This window comes from Heterocephalus glaber, unplaced genomic scaffold (genome assembly GCF_053883595.1).
Source record: "Heterocephalus glaber isolate CG9 unplaced genomic scaffold, H.glaber_assembly_v1.0 deba00001745, whole genome shotgun sequence".
NCBI classification, from domain to species: Eukaryota; Metazoa; Chordata; class Mammalia; order Rodentia; family Bathyergidae; genus Heterocephalus; species Heterocephalus glaber.
The window spans coordinates 2152923-2175111 of record NW_028258451.1 but is presented as its reverse complement, the minus strand read 5'-3'; the positions used below and the strand labels follow the sequence as shown (position 1 = coordinate 2175111).

The following is a 22189-nucleotide window of genomic DNA, read 5'->3' as shown; positions in this document are numbered from 1 at the left end:
TTGGTGTCCAGATGCTGGAATACAGCAACATGAAGAAGAGAAGGAGGGAAGTGGGTCCCTGGGACCCACAAGAAGCCCACAAAAAGAGTGAAGAGAGAGACTTCAATGAAGAAGGAGGTAGCAAGTGGCACTTTCTCCCTAAGCCCTGAATTACTTACTGTGTGGGAATGGCAGCTCAGACCTGCAGATGCAGTGACTATGGGAGACCCCATAGGCCTCCATGAAAAAATGCACCAGTGGAACAGAGCAGTAGACACACCAGACTGCAGTGGCTGGTGAGTTATTTGGGCTCAGATGTCTCCCAGGAGAGGATGATTGGCTGGTAGCCATCTTAGACAGGGGCCAACTGAGCTTGGGACTCAGAGGAGTGGTGGGCTGGCTCCATAAGGCTGAAGCGGAAGAAAGTTTAAGTTGGCAGGAGGTCAAGGAGGAGCCAAGTTCAAGCCAGCATGAGGCACACAGAGTATTTCGAGCTGGAAAAAATCAGGTTCCAGCCTCATAGCCAGAAACCAGCTTGAGCTTCAGAACTAAAGGTGCTGACTTCCTGGGATTATCCACTACTCCATCTTAAATCTATGGCTGGCTTGTTAGAATCAATCAACATGGATCTGGGGTCTGTCTGGCCATTCTGTCTACCAATGACAGCAGAGACACACCCTGAAGTGGACATTTTTTTCTTATTTTTATTCTCTTTTCTTGTTTTTGTTTTTTTTTGTTCTTTCTTTTCTTGATTGTTCTTCTTTTTATAAAAGGGTGAATATTGTTTCTAGTTATTTTTGTTGTGATGTGGTTCTTTTATGTTCCTATTTTTATTTCTTCTTTCTCTCTTACTTTCTGTCATCTTCACCAGTTCCCCAAAGTTTGTGTAATCTTCCTTTATCCTCCAACCTTCCTTCTCATCCCTTCCTCTTCTATTTCTCTACTTTTCCCCCCTAAATCCCTTTAAATTTTCTCCCCTCAAGGTAAAATCATCATACTAAGGGTACATTTATGGTATACAACTTTCTGGTTTGTTTTAGATCTTGTTATATAACCACAAAGCTAGTTCATATGGTTAAAGGTGGAAAATTAATAGTTACCACAGCTTGTCACTTTTTGGGCTGTGTCTGATGCTGTTGTTATGGCTGACTGCACTACTTTAGCAAAGGTGACATAATTGTTCTAATCAGTTGTTCTTCCTAGTGTGCCAAGACTGAGATTGCCTGAGGGTCATAAACAATACTATAGGTCAGTGCCAAAGAACCAGGGGCTAAGCCAAGTAGGCAGCAACTTCTCATCTCCAATAAATTGAAGAGGTGGAATCTTGCAACAGACTCAAAATCCAAAGCCAGCTACACCTGTAAGACACCTCGGAGAAGTAGTCATTTCCTAAGGGTTCTAAATATTAGCAATAGAGCTCCTTGCCATACACAGTTTACAAGCATCAACCCAGGAATTAAACTAAAAAAATATTGAAAATGAGAAGACACTTAAGCAAGATGCAACCCCAGACTTCCAACTCACCAAAGGCAAACCCAGGGGGCAATGAGGTGGAGCAATCCAAAAACCTGGACTCTCTGAAGTAGTAACAGCAGAAGTAACAAAGCAGATGAAAGAGGCCCTAGAAAAAATAAAATCAGAAATAATTTCTTAGATAACTGCAGAGATGGTGACCATAACAAAAGACATGATTAGTAACTCTAGAGCAGATACAGATTAAAAAAATAGAGAGAATCTTGGGAAAATGATGGAAACCATGAATGCCCAATGTAGGAAAGAAATGGAGTCCATGAAACAGATTCAAACAGATATCCAGATTAAAAATTCCATTGAAAGTATACACAGCAGAATAATCCAATGTGAGGATAGACTTTCAGACATAAAAGACAGCATTGCATTTAGTGATCATGAAAAGAATGATCTCTTAAATATAGTAAGGGACCACAAGAAATCAATCCAACAGCTGCTAGATGATGCAAAGAAGAATAACAAGATGGATTACAGTCAATGAAAAAGTATGAGATAGCTCAAATGACATAAAAACCTGTTCACAAAAATAATGGCAGAAAACTTCCCAAACAGGGAAAAAGAATTTGACATACAGGTAAGTGAGGCATATAGAATTCCAATTAGCTATGATTGAAAAAAAACTACACCTAGGCATATAATAGTCAAGATTCCAGAAATCCAACACAAGAACAGAATATTAAAAGCTGTTAGAGAAAAGAAACAAATCGCCTATAAAGAAAAGCCCATCAGAATCACAGCAGACTTCTCAACACAAACCCTCAAGTCAAGGAGAGCTTGAAGTGAAATATTCCAGGCCCTAAAAGAAAAGAACCTCCAAACCAGATTGATGTACCCACAAAATTGTCTTTCAAATTGATGGAGAAAGAAGATACTTCCGTGAGAAAGAACACCTGAAGAAATTAATGACCACCAAACCAGCACTCCAAAACATTCTGAAGGACATTCTAGAAAGAGATAACAAGGACTACAACTCCATGAACCCAAACAGAATGAATCCACTAGGCAAGGCAAGAAATTAAACAGAGGGGAAAAAAGGAACCAACAACAGGAAAATAACATGACAAGGATAAATCAATACATATCAGTTATAACCGGTCTCAATTCATCAATCAAAAGAAACAGACTAGTCAGGGATTTAGCTCTGTGGTGCTGATGCAAGCAGAAGGTCCTGAGTTTGATCCTCAGTACCAAAAAAAAGAAAAGAAAGAAATAAACAGACTGACAGAATGGATAAGAAGCAAGATACAACAATATGCTGCACATAAGAAACACATTTAATTCAAAAAGAATTTCATAGGCTGAAAGTCAAAGGATAGAAAACAATACCCCATGCAACAGGAGCCCAGAAAAAAGGGGGAGCTATTCTATTCGCAGACAAAGTGGATTTCAAGCCAAAAACTGATTAAGGGTGACAAAGATGGTAACTATATCCTTATAAAGGAAACAAGCCAAGAGAAAGAGATAATAATCATAAATATATATGCAACAAATTGCAGTGCACCCAACTATAAAACAAAAAGGACAGGACATGAAAAATCAAATAAGCACAAATACAATTGTAATGGGGGAATCTCAATACCCCACTGTCACACATAGACAGATCAACTAGACAAAAAATATCAGAGCTGAACCAAACTTTTGAACAAATGGACTTAGTAAATATCTACAGAGAGTTCTACCCCACAACATCAGAATACATTCTTCTTAGGTGCACGTGGAATGTTGTCCAAAATAGACCACATACTCGCTCATAAAATATGCTTAAGTAAAAGCCTTCAGAGCCATATTCATTTTCTCAGTGGTACCCCCAAATCTTTATAAGAAAGAGTAGGAACTTCAGGACAAGGCATACCTGGGCTGGATCTTGGCTCTGATCCCCCTGGGCCAATGTAGCTTCACCTGTGCTGAAGCAGCATCACAGAACCCCCATAGGATTGTTGCCAGGATGAAGTGGAGTGGCGCGTGATTCCTGATGCTGAGAGTAGGGAGGGAAACAAGCACACAGCAGCCCAGTAAGTGCACGTTTAATTAAGGAGATGGCGGGGAAGGCTGAGTGGGCTAGGGGAGAAACTGTGGGGTGCAGATCGGCCACTCTCTGAGCCTCTGTCTTGAGCCAGGTCCTCAGAGTGGCTTCTGTCGGGCCTCTGACAGACGGTGCGATCCTCTCTCTCCACACCAGCCACCCAGAGGACAGAGCTTTGCTGGGAGTAAAATGCCAGGGAGAGGGAGGACCTAGGAGGGTTGAGCTGAGACAAAGTGGCTGGCTAGAAGGAGCAGCAGGGGTCATTTCTAAGGAAGGGAAAGAAACAGAGAGAAGCACGTTTGTGCCTTTATTTACATCCTCATGCACTCTCAAAAGCCTTGCCTCTGCCATCCCAGCACCCCTACAGGGCTCTGTGTGCCCCCCCCAGCCCAGCCTTCCACTTGGTCCACCTGCTGTGTTCCCTCAAGATCTCATCGAAGCTGGCTCCTCCCGTCACCCAGCACAGAGGTCTCTCCTCAGAGAGGGGCTCTGCTAGATGCACTGGGAAGCTGCCCCTCCAGCTCCTCTGCCACAGCACCCCTTAGGCCTTCGTGAAACACTGAAAACAGATTGAAACACTGAAAACAGATTGCTTGTCTATTCCCCCTGCCACTAGAGGGCGCACTCCAGAGAGCAGGGATCCCTGCCTGGAAGCTGCTCTGCACCCTCAACCTGGCAGAGCAAGGCTTGCTCATGGGCACAGGAACCGCAGAGTAGGAAAGACATAGTCTTGCTCCCAGAGAGATCTACTAGCAGGAAGTTGTTGCCAATCCAAAAATAAACTCAGTACGAAATCACTTCCCCTAGCACACCGTCCCCCATCCCCTGGCAACTACTAATTGGCTGTCTCTAAAATTGTCTATTCTGGATATTTCATATAAACAGAATCATACCTTATGTGATCGTTTGTGTCTGGCTTCCTTTACATAGCCCAACACTAGGTTCACCTCCAGGTTCAACTGTTTCACCTGTGTCAGATTCATTCCTTGTAATGGCTAAATAATATTCCACTGTACAGAGTATGCTGTTTATCCATCCATCCGCTGACGCACCCACCGGACCCATTGTGTACATGGTGTCTGTGGCTGCTTTGTGCTCAACAGCAGAACTGAGTAATTGCAACAGAGCCCGCACTGGCCTCTCACAGACAAAGTTCCCAACTCTGGCCCAAGGGGTCAGACCCCAGGATTCCAGCACAACGATGTGGAGTGACTGGCACCTCAAAGTCTGGGGGAGGAGGCCTCGGACGTCTCCCCATTTCATGCAGCTGTCCTCTCTGTGGCTCAGCAGCGTTGTGCGTAGCTGATCTTGAGGGCCCAGGAGGAGTTTTCCGGGTAGACAGACAGTGACGAAACCTGTCCCGGCGGGAAGGACCAACACGCACAAATGGCATAAGAAGTGGGAAAATGTGTGCTCTCAGGGAGTCACGGATGGCCTGATACAGGCAGTGGGTGAAGTGTGGGTGGGAGTGGAGGGGAAAACAGGTATGGAGAGGACTTCCGAGAAATGGGCAGCCAGAGCCGAGGACCTCGGAGCCCCTGACAGGCTGAGCCGGACACTGTGCTCTCTGGAGCCCTCGGGCTCCTCGTTTGAAAAATGAACCTATTTTAAACTGTGGGGAAATCCAGGACGTGAGCTGAGACCAACAGCCACCTGTCTTGTGCTTGTGCCACTGTGGAAAGCTCCCCAAGAACTGAAGGACCACCCTGAGCTCAGGAGGCTGGAGGGAGACAGAGACCACCGGCTCCCGTCAGCCTGCGGGCTGAGACTTCTCACACAAGACGACCGAAAGGAAAGCACCCTGGGAGAACCTGAGTCATAAGGGCTCGCAGCGCGGGCAGTGACGGCCACGCGGAGCCTTGGTGACACGCAGTTACCTCGACTCTTCCCGGTGCTATGCTGGGGCTCCATGTAAGATTTCAGGGGAACGGAGCTCTGCTTTCATTTGCTTTTAAAGGTTGGAATCCGCGGACGTAGCGTTTCACAGCAGGGCGGGCGAAACACGACCCAGTGCGCATGCTTTACCGAGGGCGCCGGCTGCTGGGAGGAGGAGAGCGGCTGGCAGACGGGAGAGGCCAGTTGCAGCCGTGGATGTAGGGGGACGCCCACTTCCCGCCGCAGAGCTGGTCCACGCTGCCGACGTCTCAGGGAAACACAGCCGCTCCCCTGGGCTCCCTCCTTACTCCCAGTCACGGCAGCACCTGGGTTTCTCACTGGGAGCCTTTCCGCAGCTCCCCACGGCTCCCAGGATCAGACCCAGAGCTCCCTGCCCATCTCAGGCCGCAGGCACTGCTGGGCCTCCATCCGCGCCGGGCCTCTGCCGAGGCTCCGCTCCGCCTGCAGACCTTCCGAGTCTCCCTCCCAGAGGCTTTCCTCAAGCACCCCGGGCCCAGAGAGGGCTCCTCTGTTCTTCTTTGCCTCTGGAGCCCAAACGTCACCTGCGGTCACCTTTTCACTTGCTTTCTGTCTTCTCGAGGGCACAGGAGCCTTCTCCACCCTGTTCACCACTCAATCTAGGTTCCAGCAAAGAGTGGGGGTCCACAGAAATTCACTGAGCGGGTTTCTCGATAAGGTCAATATAGAATTTCATATGACCCAGCAGTTCTACTCCTCCGTAGATCCCCGAAAGAATTTAAAACAGGTTCAAACAAAATTGTATACAAATGTTCATAAAAGCACTATTCATAATAGTTAAAAAGTGGAAACAATTCAGTGTGCTTCAACTGATGAATGGATAAACAGATGTGGTATATCCGTGCCGTGGAATATTATTCAGTGGTGGAAAAGAATGGTGCAGAGATAGCTGCTGTGGCATGGCTGAGATTTGCAGAGGTGACGCTAAGTGGACAGAGCTTGATAGAAAGGTCACGCACTGCATGGACATGAGATGTCCAGCGTAGGGGAGCCGACAGGCAGAGGGCCTCCCAAGGCCTGCGAGGAGGAACACGCTAAGGGTGCAGAGCTCCCTCTGGGCATGATGAGAATGCTCTGGATTAGGTGGTGGTGACGGCTGTGAGTGTGCCCTCACGAGTGGGACGTTTTTATTCTGGAGGCCAAATCTCAGGCCTTCACACTGAGCTACAGCCCCAGCCCCTTTGCTACTTTTTATCTGGAGACAGCGTCTCGCTGAGTTGCTAAGTCGCCCCCACTGGGCTTGCTCCTGCCGTCCCCTGCCTCAGCCTCCCAGAGTGCAGGGATCACAGCTGTGCGCCACGGTGCCCAGCCAGGAAAATTTTTATGTTCTGTGTATTTTACCAAAATTTCGAAAATCCAAAAATGCAGTGTACTGAGTGAGTTCGGGAGTGAATCCCTCCAGTTCTGCATCGGCCCACCACCATCACACGCTTCCCTGGCCTGTCGGGCCGTGGCTGGAAGTCAAGGGTGTGGGACGGCGACTCTCTCCTCACAGCAGCTACCTGGTGTCCAGTTCCAGGTTACAGTAGTGGCAGTAGCACTGGAGGATGGCAGGGAGGGCCAGGGACAGAGAGACGGGTGAGCAGGTGTGCGCCTCCTCCCATGCACCCTGTCCCGTGTCCCCCGGGCCCGGGATCATAAGCCTGTCTCCAGCCAGCTGTCCTGGGCCCAGAAGCAGCACAGCCCCAGGCTGGGGACCTGGCAAGGCCCCTCTAATGTGCTGCAGGGCATGAAGGGGCCTCCCTGTCCGCCCCACACTGCGCCTCCTCCAGGCCCTGCTGAGTGTCCCCTGGGGCCACAGAGTCCTAGGCAACATCTGGGGCTCCGGCCTCAGCTGTGCCCATGCCCCTCATGCCTGGCCCTCTGGCACCTGCCCGGATGGGGGCCTCCCTGCCTCTGATCCGCCTGGCCCCAGATCTCCCCCCACTCAAAGCCCACACCAGACTCAGCATCAAGGCGCCTCCTCTTGCATGGCCAGGCCCCCTCCGTCCCGGGGTGCATGCCATTGCCCTGATATCACTCTTCCCTGCTCGCTTCTCTTCCGGCCTCCTGCCCCTGTCACGTGACCCCATGGGCTTAGGGACCCCTCACAGAAACCCACGCTCCATGCTCCACTGCGGGAGGGAGGGAGCCCAGCTAGCTGTCTGGGCACCTTCCTTGCCGCCCTCCCTCTGAGCTCTGCCCGTGCTGTCCCCTCTCCCTGGACCAAGTTTCCCCTTGCCCTGTCAGTGGCTAAGTGCATTCTGCCCTTAGAGGAGTGGGGCTGTCAGGGCCTCCCGGAAGCCTTTGGAGCCCCTTCCTCCCAGCTGACAGCCCCAGCGGTTCCTGTGAACTCCGCCCTCATGGGAGACCTGCCTGCACGCAGCGTGTCCCTCAGGGTCCCACGGCCAGCAGAGGCCGTGGTCCTCATGGGCCTCCTTCTGCAGGGACAGAACAAGTGGCCATTCCCCGGGAAGCTGTGAAGCCCTTCCTGTCCACCCTGCGCCCTCGGGGACCCACAAGGCCTCCTTACCCAGTCCCCTTTGTTGTAGGACACAAACAGGAAGGTGAGCACCATGTATGTACACTTCAGGAGGTTCCAGCTGTTCCTCTTCCGGAGTGGCTTCCCAGGGGTGGTGGCCGGCACAGGCCTCTCTGGAAATGACCACAGGCCCAGTTCGTGCCGCCCCGGGGGGCCCTTTGCAGTCCAGAAACCCCTGCCCTTCCTGGCTGTACACCCCAGGCCCACGAGGCCTGGGAAACGGGCTGCACTCGCTGCTGCTGCCGCTCCCGGCTTCCCCTCTTCCAAAGCCCAGTCTGAGCCACCTCTTCTGGCGCTCAGCAGACCAGCGGGCCCTGCTCTCTTGGCCTCCCCTGCTTCCTCTGTCTCTCCCACGCCCGGGGACCCACACGCAGGTCCATTCCGCATTTCAGCCTCACAGACTGCAGGTGCTGCTTAACTTCCCCAGTGCTCTTCCCTCATCTTTTTGTTTTACAAATGTTACAATCAGGAGAACTCCGTTGCCACTGGTAAACATACCTGTCTAAACAGATCCCCAAATCAAAAACAATGAACATTCCCAGTGTAAAGGCACACACTGTACAACGAATCAGCAAAGACAAAAATGCAATTCTCCATCTTGAGTTCCAAGACTCCCCTCCTTTTTGTGGAGCATTTACTTCAGGGGACATCTAGTTTATATCGAGTCCCCAAAAGCCCCTGCATCAGAGGTGAGGCTTATGGAGGGCGATGGGGTCCCGGTCCAGAGCTGAATGGGAGCGAGGTTGGGAGCTGTGGCGGGGCCGGGAAGGGTATGTCTGCCTCCTGGCTCCTCCTGCTCACTCTGCTTCCTGCCTGCCATGAGGTGTGCCGCCTTCCTCCGCCAGACCCTTCCCCGTGCTGCCGGCCGTGCAAGGGCTGAGACTTGTAAAATGGGAGCCAAAATAAACCTCTCCTCCTTAAGTTACGGTGTCAGGTGCTTTGTCCCAGTGGCGAGGCGAGCGACTGTTAAAGGGTGAGATTTCTTCCTGCCTGAACAGTCTCAGCATTTTGGTTTCATGCTCATTCATTAAACCAACACTGTTCGTTCTCTTCTACCTTTTCTCGGAGAGTTTTTATGGTTTGCTTTGAAGTCAGGACCTGGGAGCCTCAGGGCCTGGGACACCATGGCCAAGGGCTCTCATACTAAGTTGTGCACCACCCGAATTTTGTTTCAGGCTGTATTTCCTGAACTCCACCCATCCTAGGTGCACTCTCTGAGTCAAAGGTTCACACTAAGTACACAACCACACCGATGAGAATGAGTTTTCTTTCTGCCTTTGTGACCCTGGAGCCTGGACGGGACCTGCCTGGTCGAACATCTGGAGCACTGTGGGAAACTCGTGGAGACAGCAGCCTCCTTTAGGACCTGGGGGAAAGAGCCCAGCGGTCCAGCACTGCCCTCCCATAAGCTTTCGGCAGCGATTCTTTCTCATAGTACAGTGTCCCCTTCTATTCTTGGTTTGCTGAGATTAAAAAAAAAATGAGTAACTGCTGAGTTTTATCCTACTTTTTCCTGTGTCTATAGGGATGATAATGTGACTTTTATTTTTTATGTTAATAAGATGAGAATTCCACATACTGATTTGCATATATTAAATAATCTTTGCATTGCTGGAATAAACTCAATTTGGTTACAATTTTTAAAAAATATTTTGCCCAGTTCCTTTGGTTAATATTAGTCTAGGATCTCATCTCTGTCTTTGTGAGAAAAATTGACCTGAAATTCTCTCCTGTACTTTATCTTTCATCAAGGTTATTTTGTCTTGAAAATTAGTTAGAAAATGGCTCCTTCTGATTTTCTGGAAGACTCTGTGTAAGAGCAGTTGCCGTGAGAGACAGGCAGACGCCTGGATTCCACCCCAGCCTCCAGGACAGCGAGACCAACCGTCTCTGAGGTTTTGTTCCCCAGTCCTGGGATGTGGGTGCCTGTCTTTTTTCGCAGGAAGAAGGTGTTGTTTTAAAACATTTCCCTATTGTCTTTGTTTTTCAGCCCAGTGGAACAGTGTTCACAGAAGCTGTTTTCTCTAGATTTGTTCCCCAAGGTTCTCAGAATCTTTAAAATCTGTCACTTGGTGGTTTTCACCAACATGCCAAATCTTTAGCCTTTAACCCCAGCTTTAGCTCTGTCTCCTCCTCCTCTGCCTTCTCCTTCTGGAACCGGAACCAGAGCCTCAATGCATTGCCAGCCGCTCTCCCTGGCTCTCTGCGTCACTTCCTGCGTCTTCACTTCCCTTGTCCCTAAGCTTCTGCTGCAGTGCTTTCTCTTTCTTTTTTCTTTTCTTTTCTTCTTGTTTTGTTTTGTTTGAGACAGGGTCTTGCTATGTAGCCCAGGCTGGCCTCAAACGCATGCTTATCCTCCTGCCTCAGCCTCCTGAGCACTGGGATGACGGGTGTGCACCACCACACCTGGCTTTGCAGTACTTGCCATTAGCCTGTTTTCTGTTTGTCAACCATCCTTTATGCTGTGAAGCCCAACAGCAGAAACTGACTTCTGAACTTCAGTTGCATACTTTCAATTCTAGACCTCCCATATTTTTTGTGAATGCCACTTCCCTGCCTATCTTCACACATTTCTCACAAACTTAACATATTTCAATGTGCTTGATGTGCTGCGTTGGGGGTGCCTAGAGCACCAACATTTCTGACACCAGGACTGGTTGTCTTGCTTCACGAAGATAGAAAGTGGGAAATGGAAGCGAGCTTTCAGTGCTTGTGTGGCAGCCTCAGGTATTCCAGCTGGACTTTAATCTAGAACATATGGAGACCAGAAGGTGTCTCAAACACAGGTTTAAGCCATCATCACTGGCAATCTCAAGCAGTCGATCCTCCAGCATTAACAATTGGCTCGCCTGGCTTTTTCACAAAGGGGTCACGGATCTGCTCCTTCCCATCTGGGGCTTTCGTGGTTGGGAAGTGATGGTCAAACTCTCCTGAAAGCTGAGGTGGGTGATCAAGCACCAGCGGGGAGAAGGAAAGCCCTGGCCCAGGCTCTAAATCTTTGCTAACGTTTGAAACATGTCAAAAATCTCACTGTCCACTCATCACCCCCAATTCTAGTTTGGCTTGAATGCAGGCATTTTATCTGCCAGCTCGAACAGTTTTCATTCTCTTCTGAAGAGAAAGATTGAGTTTGCTGAGCAGGTTGAATTTGTCACACAACAAGCTTTTGACCCATCTGCATCACTGAAATGTGCTGCCAGTGGTGACTGTGTAAGATCGAGGGCCTTACCAATCGCTCCGAGGAGCTGACTGCAGCAAAGAACACCCGGGAAGGAACACACCGGACAAGTTGGAAGGTAAAACAGACCTTAGTCTGGCCAGACGGCACTCCCAAAGCAAAGTAGCTTAGAGAGCCTACTAGCCCAGAGTGAGGCTCTTTTTATAGGGGGATGCAGGGGAAGTTAACAGGCGAAATTTACAGAAGAGGAACAAAGGTTAGTGGTCAGCTGACACGTACTGATGGTCAGCAGATGTTTGTAGATTGTTCTATAGATAGCGGTGTCCCGAACATCAGTTTCGAACAAAGAGTTGAGTAATTTACTTTGGGACCTTATGGCTGATACAGATCTTATCTAGTGTCCAGAACTAACAAGCATCTTTATCTATTTACTCACATTCACAGTTGGGGCTAGGGGAGTTTTATGATTACAGAGTTATGCAGCCCCACAACTGTTTTTCTAATAAATATCTGGAGCAGCTCTTGTGACTCAGAAACTCCGGCCAGGAAGCCGCCGACGCCATCTGCCTTCGAGTACAAGAGCAAGCGCACGCGCTGTCCGGCCACCTCCGGAGCTGTGCGTGCCCCGTCGGTCAGGGCGCGGGCTTTAACGAGATGATAAGGCTGTCACACCTGGCGAACGGTTACGGTTACGTCTAGGAGAATTTTCGGCTAGCCAGCGTTTCCCTGTGGGTGACACAGTGTGCAGGCTCACGTTCAGAAGCGAGCCCCTTGACCCAGGTAGCGAAACCAGGAAGCTCTGAGGTCAGGGCAGCCCCCCCCCCCCCCCCCCCCGCGTCAGGCAGCGGCACAAAACGACCGCTTCCGCTTCCGCCGCGTGATCGCGGGCGGCTGGGCTGGCCCTGAGGTGCGCGTGACATCCCGTGCCCTCCACTGGAAGAAATGTGCCCCCTGAAGGCGCAGCAGGAGCCCCCAGCCTGGGCGCGGCACCGCAGGACGCTTTGTGCTCTCCAAGGACTGCGCCTAAGTGTCCCCCGCTACGTCCTCACCTCCTGTCCTGAGGGTGCGTGGGGCGCGTCCTCGGCAGGCAGGACCGACTCCCCGACCCCAGGCTCCTCAGCTTCGCAGCGCGGTGGCCACCGAGCAGGGCGCTCCCGGAGCCGGCGCGTTTGAGGACGGGGTCGCCTCCAGGAACTGCTTCTGTTCCTTGTGTTCGCGGTTCGTTTTTCTTCTGAAAAGAAAGCCTGTGTTTCAACACGGGTGCTTGGTCTCCACGTGGCAAAGCAGCTCTGTCACCACGCAGTGCACAGGGCAGGCTTGCAGAGCACGAGTGACCCCCGATGTCCTTTAACGCCGCCTTCTTCCTGCTGCCTCTCAGGGTCTTCGGTCTCGGCACCGGGTCCCTCCCCCTTTCCATGCAGCTCTGCAGTGACGCTGGTTTGGGGCTCGTTTGGGCTGAAGTTAGCTGTGGGTTTCCCAAACTGACTGAGATGAGTGCTCGGTGCGGGCAGAGGCGCCGACGGGAGAGGTAAAAAGCCGTAGGCGGCGGCACAGGGACTAAAACGAGCGTCACCACCAGACGCAGCCCGCAGCTGAGGAGCTCGGGCTCACCCCGCTCTGAACCCCGGGTAGAGGCTCAGGTCCGGGAGCAGTTGGTTTGTTCCGGTCTCCGCAGTCAGAACTCTGGGCCTCTGCTCCTCTGTACCTGCAGGGGCGCCCATGCCCCGTCGCCCCGTCGCCGCCTCCGTCAGATCATCGGGCCCTGGGTTCTCAGGAGGAGCGGAGTCCTCAGCCCTCGCAGGCAGCCCCACTGCGGACCCGGCCACAGACAGGCGCTGGGCCCTTCCTGCCTGGTCTCCATAACCCTGTTACTCGGGACTTACCCGGTCACTTCCGGGGAGAGGAGGGCTCACGGGTAGCAGGATACATGAAAACACTGTGCAGTTTTCAGGGGCACCTGCCCCCCAGTGCAGGAAGAGCCCCTCTCCCAGGCCCTCAGACAGCCCAGATGGGAGAGGGCGCGGCATCTCCACTCACCTTCCTTGCAGTCACTCGTTTCATCTAAGAAGAAAGAGGGGAGAGAGGAAGAGGAGGAAGAAGAAAAGTCACCAGTGAATCCTGAATTGGAAGGAGACCCAACTGTAAGCAGTGCATGAAGCGAGATGGGACTGTAGCAGCCTCCTCACTGCCCCAGGGCCTTTGCACATGCCACCCTCTGTGGGATCCCTTCCCCGTGTCTAGGTGTGTCTGGCTCCCTTGCCACCTGCAGATCTCTTTCAGGGTTGCCTTTCCAGAGCACCCCTCAAACTCGGTCAGCCTCTGCACCATGCCTGCATCCACACAGAACATAGCCACGTGCCACACTTGCAACCTCTTTGCTGCTTGTGTTTGTCTCTCTTTGGCCCTGGGGATGAATCCAGGGCCTTCACACTGAGCTATATCCCCAGCCCCTTTTATTTTATTTATTTATTTATTTATTTATTTTTGAGACAGGGTCTCACTGTATAGTTCAGGCTGGCCTTGAACTCACTATGTAGCCCAGACTGGGCTCAAACTGACGGTGATCCTCCTGCTTCAGCCTCCTGAGTATTGAGATTAGAGACATACGCTACCACACCCGGCTTATTTTTATTTTGAGACAGGGTCTTACTAAATTGCCCAGGCAATGGGCTGGGGATTTAGCTCAGTGGTGCCTCGCCTGCCTCACAAGCACAAGGTCCTGAGTTCGGTCCCTGGCAACTAAATTGTCCAGGCTGGGCTTGAACTTTCGATTCTCCTGCCTCAACCTCCTGAGTGCTGAGATTAGAGATGTGCACCACCACACCCAGCTTATGTTTTCTTTTGAGACAGGATCTTACTAAACTGTCCAGGCTGAACTTGCCATTCTCCTGCCTCAGCCTTCCAAAACGGTGGGATCACAGCTGTGCACCACCACTCCGAGTGCAAGCTATTTCTTTGTTTCTTTCCTTTCTCCTCACTGGAATGGTAGTTCATCTGGACACAGATTTTGTCTGTTTTCTTCCCTGTTCAACCCCCAACACCTAGAATAAGACAGCACATTCATCAGTATTTGTTGGATGAGCAGAAAGATATTGAGTCTTCATGCCACTAACGATGATGCAGGTGAAAGGCATAAGGTCTGATGGCCCCCGAAAGCCCCCCTCATAGAAAGCAAATCCTCCACCTGCTCCACTTGGAGGGAACACACGTCGCGGGTCTCCAGACTCACCGTTCAGCACCTGAAGGCTCAGCAAACCTGGAGACAGCGACATAGAAACTGAGTCACCAGGCGGCCACATCAGTCCCTCGTTCGCCCACAGGCCACCAGGCTTTCGGAGAGGCTGGACTGGGGGACTGGAGACCCGGCTCTGCAAGCTGCCCGGGGCGGTGGAAGGGGAGCGGGGCTCTTACCCAGGATCTCTGCCGTCGGTCAGTCCATCGGAGGGCGGCGTCCGGGTGAGGCAGAGGGCAGTGTGTGCGTCCAGGGGCGGCGGAGCCAAGGCCAGCAGAGGGACAAAGTCTCAGGTCAGCAGGAGGAAGGAGGCAGCGGAGTCCTGGGAGACCAGCGCTGGCAGGAGGAAAGCCTCTCCCTGCTCCCTGCCACCTAGAGCCTCAGAGGAGCTCCTCAGGCTGACGCATTCCACCTGCCCAGGTTTCCCGGCTGCTCCCATCACCATGGATTTACATGTAATTCTCACGCCTCACGGCTCCCCGCTGCCAGGGTAGAAGGCAGTGTTGCTGGTGCATTTCCAGTGTGCAGCCATCACTAGTCAACGTCGGAGCACTTTTGTCCCCCCAAAGGGATCCTCCTGCCTCAGCCTCCTGAGAGCTGGGATTACAGGCTTGCACCACGCCACCACGCCCAGCAGGGGAAGTTGTGAAGCAGCGGATGCTGCGGAGCCCCTGGGCCAGGCAGGAAGCGGGGCGCAGGGTGGACCCACGTTTCAGGACTGCAGCGGAGCGGGGAGCAGACCAGGGCAGCAGTGTGGGCACTGGGGAGCATGGAGGAGAGGGGGCAGGGTGGGGGTGCTGCCCGCACCCCACCACAGGGTCCCCCACCCATGGACACCATCATTCCCGTTATTTTTTCCAGTTCTAGAACATATGGCCTCCAGAATGCTAGGCCGGCGCTCACCACACAGCCACCGAGCCTCAACCCTAGACATGGAACCCCCAGGCCCCGTTTCCCTGCAGGGTGCTCCAGAGGTTAGGAAAGTCCTACAGAGCATGCCGAAACCAGGCGTGGCGGCACACACCTGTGATCCCAGCACTCTGGAGGCTGAGGCAGGAAGACTGCCAAGAGTTCAAGGCCAGCCTGGGCTACATAGTGAGTTCAGGGACAGTCTGAACTACAAAGGGAGGCCCTGCCTCAAAAAACAAAAACAAAAGAACCCTAAATAAATAAGAGCGAGCACCCCTTGGTCACCTGAGTTCTCTCCCAGGCAGGACTGTCTGCCCCGTGCAGGCTCCCCCAGGGCCCAGCCCTCCCGGAAGCGCATCCGGTTCTTTCCTGGACACTGGGCTCACACACCCAGGCCTTGCCCTGACCTGCCCAGCCTCCCTGGCGGGGGCCGCCAAGTCCTCTCCCAGCAGTCTGACTCCTCCTGTTCCACCTTCTCCCCAGGCCCCGAACACCCAGCTCCCCACAGCAGCAGGAGGAGCTCACGTCTCACTGAGGAGCAGCCGCCAGCCGGAGTGCACGTGGAAAAGAGGAGACAGCAGGATAACCGTCAGTGCCCGGCCCAGAGCTGTGGATGCCCTAACTCCACGGTGCCCTGCGGGGTGAGACAGGGTTTGGGACAGTGCAGCGAACAGAGCCCGAGGCGTCTCCGGCCTCCCGGCCCAGGTCCACCCACCCTGGGCCCAGGCATCGTGGGACAGTCAGCTGGGATCCGGAAGCTCAGATTTCGGGGTTCTGGGGTTGGGGTGCTCGACTTGTAAAGCCTAAGCAAATATCCCAACTTCTGAAAAGAAGTCTGAGACCTGAGACCTGTCTGGGGCCAAGCATTTCTGACAAGGAAATGCAACCTGCTGGGGACTCAGAGCCTGGGCGGCCCTGGGGAAGCAGCCAGTTCGGCGCCTTGGGGAGCCTGAGACCGGGAGGCCGAGGTGCGGGGGGGCCAGCACATTCAGTGCTCTTGCTGGAGCCCACAAACCACTTCTGACTCCCAGCTGCTAAGTGATACACTGTTTACCCAAATAGACTCTTTAAAATATTATTGCACCTCAGTGTATCTCTGAAACCACACAAAACACTGGATAAAGTGGGGCAGAGGGGTCTGGGTCACCGGCACCCCACAAAGGTGCAGGAGGGAAGCAGACCCAGACCCAGGATGGGGGGGCTCACGCACCACCCCCTTCTTTGTTCACTGCACCCCATGGAGGTGATCTCACACATATGCGCACGCACTCGTGCAAGAACGCACATGCGCACACACACAGAGACGCATGCACACACAACCTGCACACACACACACACACATGCACACGTGCGCACGCAGTTACTCCAGTGAAACCCCTAACCACTGCCTTTCACCCTAAGATAACGCTCAAAATTCCCCCTCTGACTCCCAAGACCCTGTGCCTTCTAGTTCCCTGACGAACCCTCCTCCTCCTCCTCCTGAGGTTTCTCTGGGGTCTGTGTGGTGAGGGCCTGGGTCTCACGGCCCTGTGACCACAGCTCTGTCAACTGCAGCCCACACTGATGTCACCCCACCAAGGGCAGGCGCCCGCACTCGGCCAGGTCCCGGCCCCGACCCAGATGCCCCCATCCCCAGGAGAAGGGGAAGGAGAAGGTCGGGCCTGGCTGCCCAGGGGGACACAGGAGGGGCAGCATTACCTTCTCGGGGGACACAGGCGCCCGCCCATCCCAGGAGGACCAGGGTCACCAGCGACAACTTCACGAGCCGCTCCAGGCCCAACATGGCTGTGCTCCCGCCGGGACCCTCAGGACTTTGGGCAGCCGGTGTTGCCCGGCTCTGCAGCAAAACTGGCCACCTGCGCCTGCCCACTGGGGGCCTGGGAGAGGCCAGGCCTGGGCCACAACGCCAGCCATGACCAGGGACAGCTCCTTCCTGGGGGGCATCTCCAGACTCTGAGCAGAGACATGCTGAGACAGACGCTGCGCACTGTCCATGCCTGAGGCACCTGCCAGGCTAGGACCCGAGGGCAGGGTGGGCTGTGCGCTCGACCTGGTTGCCGGGAAGGACGAAAGAAGACTCCTGCTGCCACGTGAAAGTTGCCTGGGCCCACGAACAAAGTGTCACTGGAGCACGGCCTGGAGAGCTGCCTGCTGCCGCCGGGGGTAGTGGGCTCGTGTGGCAGGGCCGCCGGGCACTCGGAGCTGAAACATTCACCCTTGGCGCCTTGCAGAAAGCTGAGCTCCCCTGTCCCAAACAACCATAAATTGCAGAAAAACAACCAAGCAAGTGCAGAACACCCGTCCTATTGAGGCCGGGGAAAAGTCACCCTTCTCACGTCTGCAGGGCTCCCTACGAAGACAGCCACAAGGAGCCACTGCCCTGCCTCACCCTCCTCAGTCAGATGGGAACGACAAGGTTTCCAGCCTCGGGGCTGTGGGAAAGCACCCTGAACAATGCACATAGGCTCTTTCTCTTCATGATAGTAAAAGTGCAACTTGGGCGTAGGTGCTGTGTCCACACATGCTCTCCATGTATACTGATATCTCATGAACGCATGCATATCTTAGATTGAGATCATCTCATGAAGCATTTAATCCACTGGTGAATTCATGCACAATAGCCAGGCGTGGTAGTGCACACCTGTAATCTCAGCATCCAGGAGGCTGAGGCAGGAGGATTGCTGCAAGTTTACAGCCAGCCTGGAATACATAGCTGAGCACAGTGTACACTGAACATTTCTCCAGGGGTTCAAATATTCATTGATCACAGTTCTGTGATCATAACTTTGTGAATTTTTTCTCAGCCAGCCCGTTTCAGCTCAGTTTCCTCTCCACATCCACATTCTGTGAGACTCAGGGCTTCCTGACACCCGCAGCAGCCCTATACAGGCCTGAACTTCACTGGGATTGGCCGGCTCTGGTCACGTGGCCCTCCCTCAGCCAATCGCTTTTGCAGGTGGGGGCCGGCCTTGACTCTTGGCGCCCCCGGGACACGGGTGTGATGGCAGGAAGACGGTGGTGGGCGGGCTTTGCCGAGGCAAGGCCTGAACTCGCTCCTCCCGGCTCTTCCGCCCTCCCTGCCCTCAGCTGGTCACCCTAGCCGTGGGCTTCCGGGAAAGCAGACCGGAGGTTTTTGTTTTGTTGTTTTTGAGACAGGGTCTCACTCGTAGCCCAGGCTGGCCTCAAACAGCCATCCTCCTGCCTCGGCCTCCTGAGCGCTGGGATCCCAGGCGTGCGCCCCCACGCCTGGCTCTAGATGTCGATTCTGTTATACTTAACAGGCGTAGAGAGGGCACAGCAGAGAAGAAAACACGGGGTCACATGGTTTCAAGAAACGCCCCGTTCAAGAAAGCTCACCACCCAAGAGCCCTCGGGGAGTAAAGGGTACTGCAGATCTCCAAGAGGAAAGGTGCACTGGGCGGAGGGTGGCAAACCTACCTACTGCAGCCAGCTGTTTGTTATCACTGAAAGCTCTGAAAGGTAGCACATGCCTGCAATTCCAGCCCTCGGGAGGCTGAGGCAGGAGGATCCCCACGTTTAGGCCAGCCTGAGCTACCTAGTGAGTTCAAGACCAACCTGAACTGCATAGAGAGACCCTGCCTCAGAAAACCAGAAAATTTAAAAAGGAGAAATGAAAGGTTTGCCACCACTGATATAGAGCGTTCCCACAACTGTTTGATCGTGGAACTTTTCCCACCCCCCTGGACAGTGACACTGTACTTAACTCACACTCAAGCACCCTGAAGGCCTCTTCCGGCTTTGCCTGGTTGGAAGGGCTAACCCTGCCTCTTCTCCCTCCCCGCAGGGCCCTCTCCTGCCTGCGGCTTCGGATCCAGGCCTAAGCTCCCCCTCTCCTGGCCCCAGTCCTGTCTCGCTGTCACACCCCGGTCCCCCACGTCCAGGATAATGGCGCTCTCCAGAGCTGACCACGGCCTTGGCTCTGTCGGAGAACAGCAACCCCCACCGGTCCCCAGGGCAGGGCCAGCTGCGGGCCCCGCCCCCTGCTGGCCGCAGGCTGTGCACTTGCGCCCTTGAGTTTCTCTCCGTGGGCCTCAGCCCCTCTCCTGACCACGAGGTGCCGTGCCGCCGGGAACTTTAAAAAGTAAATGGAGATGTGGAGAAATCGGCGCCACACGCACTGCCCGTGGAGACCATGGAGGCGCAGCCACTGCTGGAAAGAGTCTGGTGATTCCTCAGAGCCGGGTGAGCCACCCATGCCCCACGGGGCCGGAGACAGCGGCACACAAATATCTGCTCACAGGCATTCACGGCGGCATCTGCAGTCTCAAAGGCCTCAGCCAAGCTTCAGGAAAGCCCTCGATGCCATCCGGACCGGTGCTCACATCTGAGGTGGAGCTCCAGGAAGGGGCGGGTCCTCAGAAGAGGGGACGTTTGTGCAAGGGCCCTGGGGCAGGAAGCGACAGTTAGAACCCAGGGTTCACGCAGTGCTGGAGGTCAAACACAGGCCTCACATGCACTAGACAAATGCTCCTCCACCAAGCCCTCTGCCCAGGGAGGGGAAGAGTCCGGGAAGGAAGAAGGACGCTTGATGCCCCACGCAGCTCAGGAGGACTGGAGACAGAGGGGACAGGGAGAGCTACAGCAGGGCCGCACTGTTCAAGTGGGGGTGCACTGTGACCTGAGGACTGTGGCAGGCTCTCCTTCGATCTGTCCTGCACCCTGTGGGACAAAATAAAAAGTAAAAAAGGGCGGGGATGTAGCTCAGCACAAAGGCCCTGGATTCAATCTCTAGTACCTAAAAAAGTCTGAGCATTTCACCTTCTGTAAGTTAAACCTCAATAAATAAACAAAAAAGGTAGCGATTGCCCTGGCCAAACTGCTGGAATTGAACTGTTATTCAAGCTCCTTATGGTACACATAAGGTTTTACCAACGTCGGTTTTGGGTGTGTCCAATGTGCTGGTCTGAAGAGATCGTCCTGCCTCAGCCCCGATCCCCCTCAGAAATGGCCTGCCGAGACAGGGTGCAGGGCAGGAAGCAGCACAGAGATCAGGAGCTCAGGGAGGGCTCGGCAGGGTGGCCCGGCCTCTCCTGTGTCCAAGGCCAGACCTGCAGGTCCTCCCTGTCGCCTCGCTGTTCTCCTCCCAGGGAGCCCTGCAGTGTCCCCTCTCCAGCGTCTAAAGTGGGCAATCGAGTCACAGCCGCCCAGATGGGAGGGGAGGGAAATGGCAGTGAGTGTGTGTGCGCACGCGCGCTGCTGCGGGAGAACCCAGGGCCTTTGCACTGAGCTCCCACCCCAGCCCTTTTTATTTTTTGAGTCAGAGTCTCACTAAGTCCCTGGGTCGCCCAGGCTGGGCGTGAACTGAGAAGGCTGAGACCACAGGCGGAGGGGGATTCCTGACGAAGACTGCTGTGTTCACAGCCAACGGGGGGCGCTGTGACTGCCGGGGTCCTCAGCTCCCAGACACCCAGCAGGATGGCGGGGCGGGGAGCGCATCGGGGCCCTGCAGGGCTGGCCAAGCCCGGGCCGGGTCCGAGTCGTCAGGGGCAGAGGGGCAGGAGGAGCAGCGCTGCCCGTGAAATGTCCCGCTCTATCCCTCCAGTCCCCCCGCACCTGCCCTCGCTGTCCCTGTCATGACGCGGGCCTGACCTGCACCTAACCTGGGGCATAGCTCTCTCCACACCCTCCTGACAGGAGGCCGAGTCGGGCTGGCCAAAGAGCCCTGAACCTCGGGTCCTGCCCCAGGTCCCGCTGCTGGGCTCTTCTGCGTTGGCCTCGTGGACGCTGGGTCGCCTGCCCCCAACCTTTCAGCTTGCTCAGCTCTCCCCTGCCTGTGTCCGTGGTATCCAGCTGACCTCGACGTCCGAGGTGATCTCTGCTGCGTGTGCATGGATGCACAGCACGCGCACACACGAGCGTGTCAGCGCGGCTCTGCACCCTCCGATCGCACCCACCCTGTGGAAAGTAAGAGAAAAACTCCGGTCTGCGCTGAATGCGTGCAGGCCCCTTCTCACCTCCTGAGGTAGGCAGTGAGTCACACAGCATCGCACGCAGTAGGCCTCCTGCCACCTAGCAAGGACCTGATGCAAATGAGAAGGCCGGGTGGGGTGCACACGCCTGTCATCCCGCACTCCGGGAGGCCGAGGCAGGAAGACCGCAGGTGGAGCCTGGCATGGGCAACTTAGCCACTTAGGGAGACGCTGTCTCTAAATAAGAAAGGGCTAGGGCGCAGCTCAGTGGAAAGACCCCCGTGGAATCCCCAGTGCCCCAAAACATTAAAACTGAGGATGTGAGCGTGTGGGGTTCTCCAGTGGACTCGAGGGCCGGCGCCCGCACACGCACACTCGGGGTCAGAAGAGCGCGCAGCGGCCTGGGCAGGCTCCGGGCAGGCGGGAGCCCCGGGCCGACCTCCGCACGCCGGCTGTCAGAGCAGAAGCGAGGCGCCAGCTGAGCGGCGTCTACTGGGGGCGCGCGGGGCCGCCTGCGTCACGTGACCCGCGCGGCGAGGCGCGGGGAGGCTGAGGCGGGACAGTGCCCCGCCCGTCCTTCGCCTGGTGCCTGGGCGACCGTCCCCACGCGAGAGGCGGTCTAGGCTGCTGTACAGGCCGCGTGGACTCCGACCTTCTCCCCGACCGCGCCGCGACCCGACTGGGCCCGCGCGGATCTGCGCGCGCACACGTAGGGCCCGGGCGCAAGCGCACTCGCACCCCCCCCCCCCGCGGGCGGCTCTGCGCACGCGCACCTGGCCCCCTGTGGGCCGCATTTCCCTGGCCGGTACCCGCGCCTGGGAGGGGTTCGGGGGCCCGAGTCCCACCACTGTGCACGGCTTCCTGCTTCCCCATCCTCGCCCCGGCTACCCAGGGGGACGCTCCTTCCTCTTCAGCGGTGTTTCGGCAGCAGAGAGCCGCGCCAGGCAGGCTACGAGAAATAATCCACCCGTAA

At 54.7% G+C, this 22189-nt stretch overlaps 1 protein-coding gene across 13 annotated transcripts; it reads right to left on the bottom strand.

Moving 5' to 3' along the window:
- Positions 1-1776: 1776 nt before the first annotated feature.
- Positions 1777-21902, bottom strand: LOC106007866 (uncharacterized). Of its 13 annotated transcripts, none has more exons than XR_015447344.1 (6): positions 20908-21902; positions 19926-19966; positions 14557-19691; positions 14375-14401; positions 12195-14186; positions 11261-11871 (listed from the first exon to the last, which is right to left on the bottom strand). XR_015447344.1 is itself a non-coding variant. In XM_087201091.1 (6 exons), the coding sequence occupies exons 3-6, from the start codon at positions 14137-14139 to the stop codon at positions 11857-11859; spliced, it is 357 nt and encodes a 118-aa protein (XP_087057217.1). In that variant the 5' UTR covers positions 14140-14186; positions 14375-14401; positions 14557-15770; the 3' UTR covers positions 11261-11856. The 13 variants fall into 13 exon arrangements, 1 of the variants encoding a protein (XP_087057217.1); XR_015447348.1 differs by lacking the exons at positions 19926-19966; positions 20908-21902 and having other exon boundaries at positions 12195-12376; positions 13183-13206; positions 14027-14186; positions 14557-15770; XM_087201091.1 differs by lacking the exons at positions 19926-19966; positions 20908-21902 and having other exon boundaries at positions 12195-12376; positions 13183-13206; positions 14004-14186; positions 14557-15770.
- Positions 21903-22189: the final 287 nt, after the last annotated feature.

Bases quoted from the DNA above. Each gene is read 5' to 3' on its own strand.
- LOC106007866 (XM_087201091.1), bottom strand. From the start codon at position 14,139: ATGAACTACCATTCCAGTGAGGAGAAAGGAAAGAAACAAAGAAATAGC. The intron at 13,207-14,003 runs GTAAGATCCTGT...CTTTCTTCTTAG, and splicing joins AGTTCAGCCTGGACAGTTTA to ATGAAACGAGTGACTGCAAG. The intron at 12,377-13,182 runs GTGAGTGGAGAT...CTTTCTTTTCAG, and splicing joins AACGAGTGACTGCAAGGAAG to AAGAAAAACGAACCGCGAAC.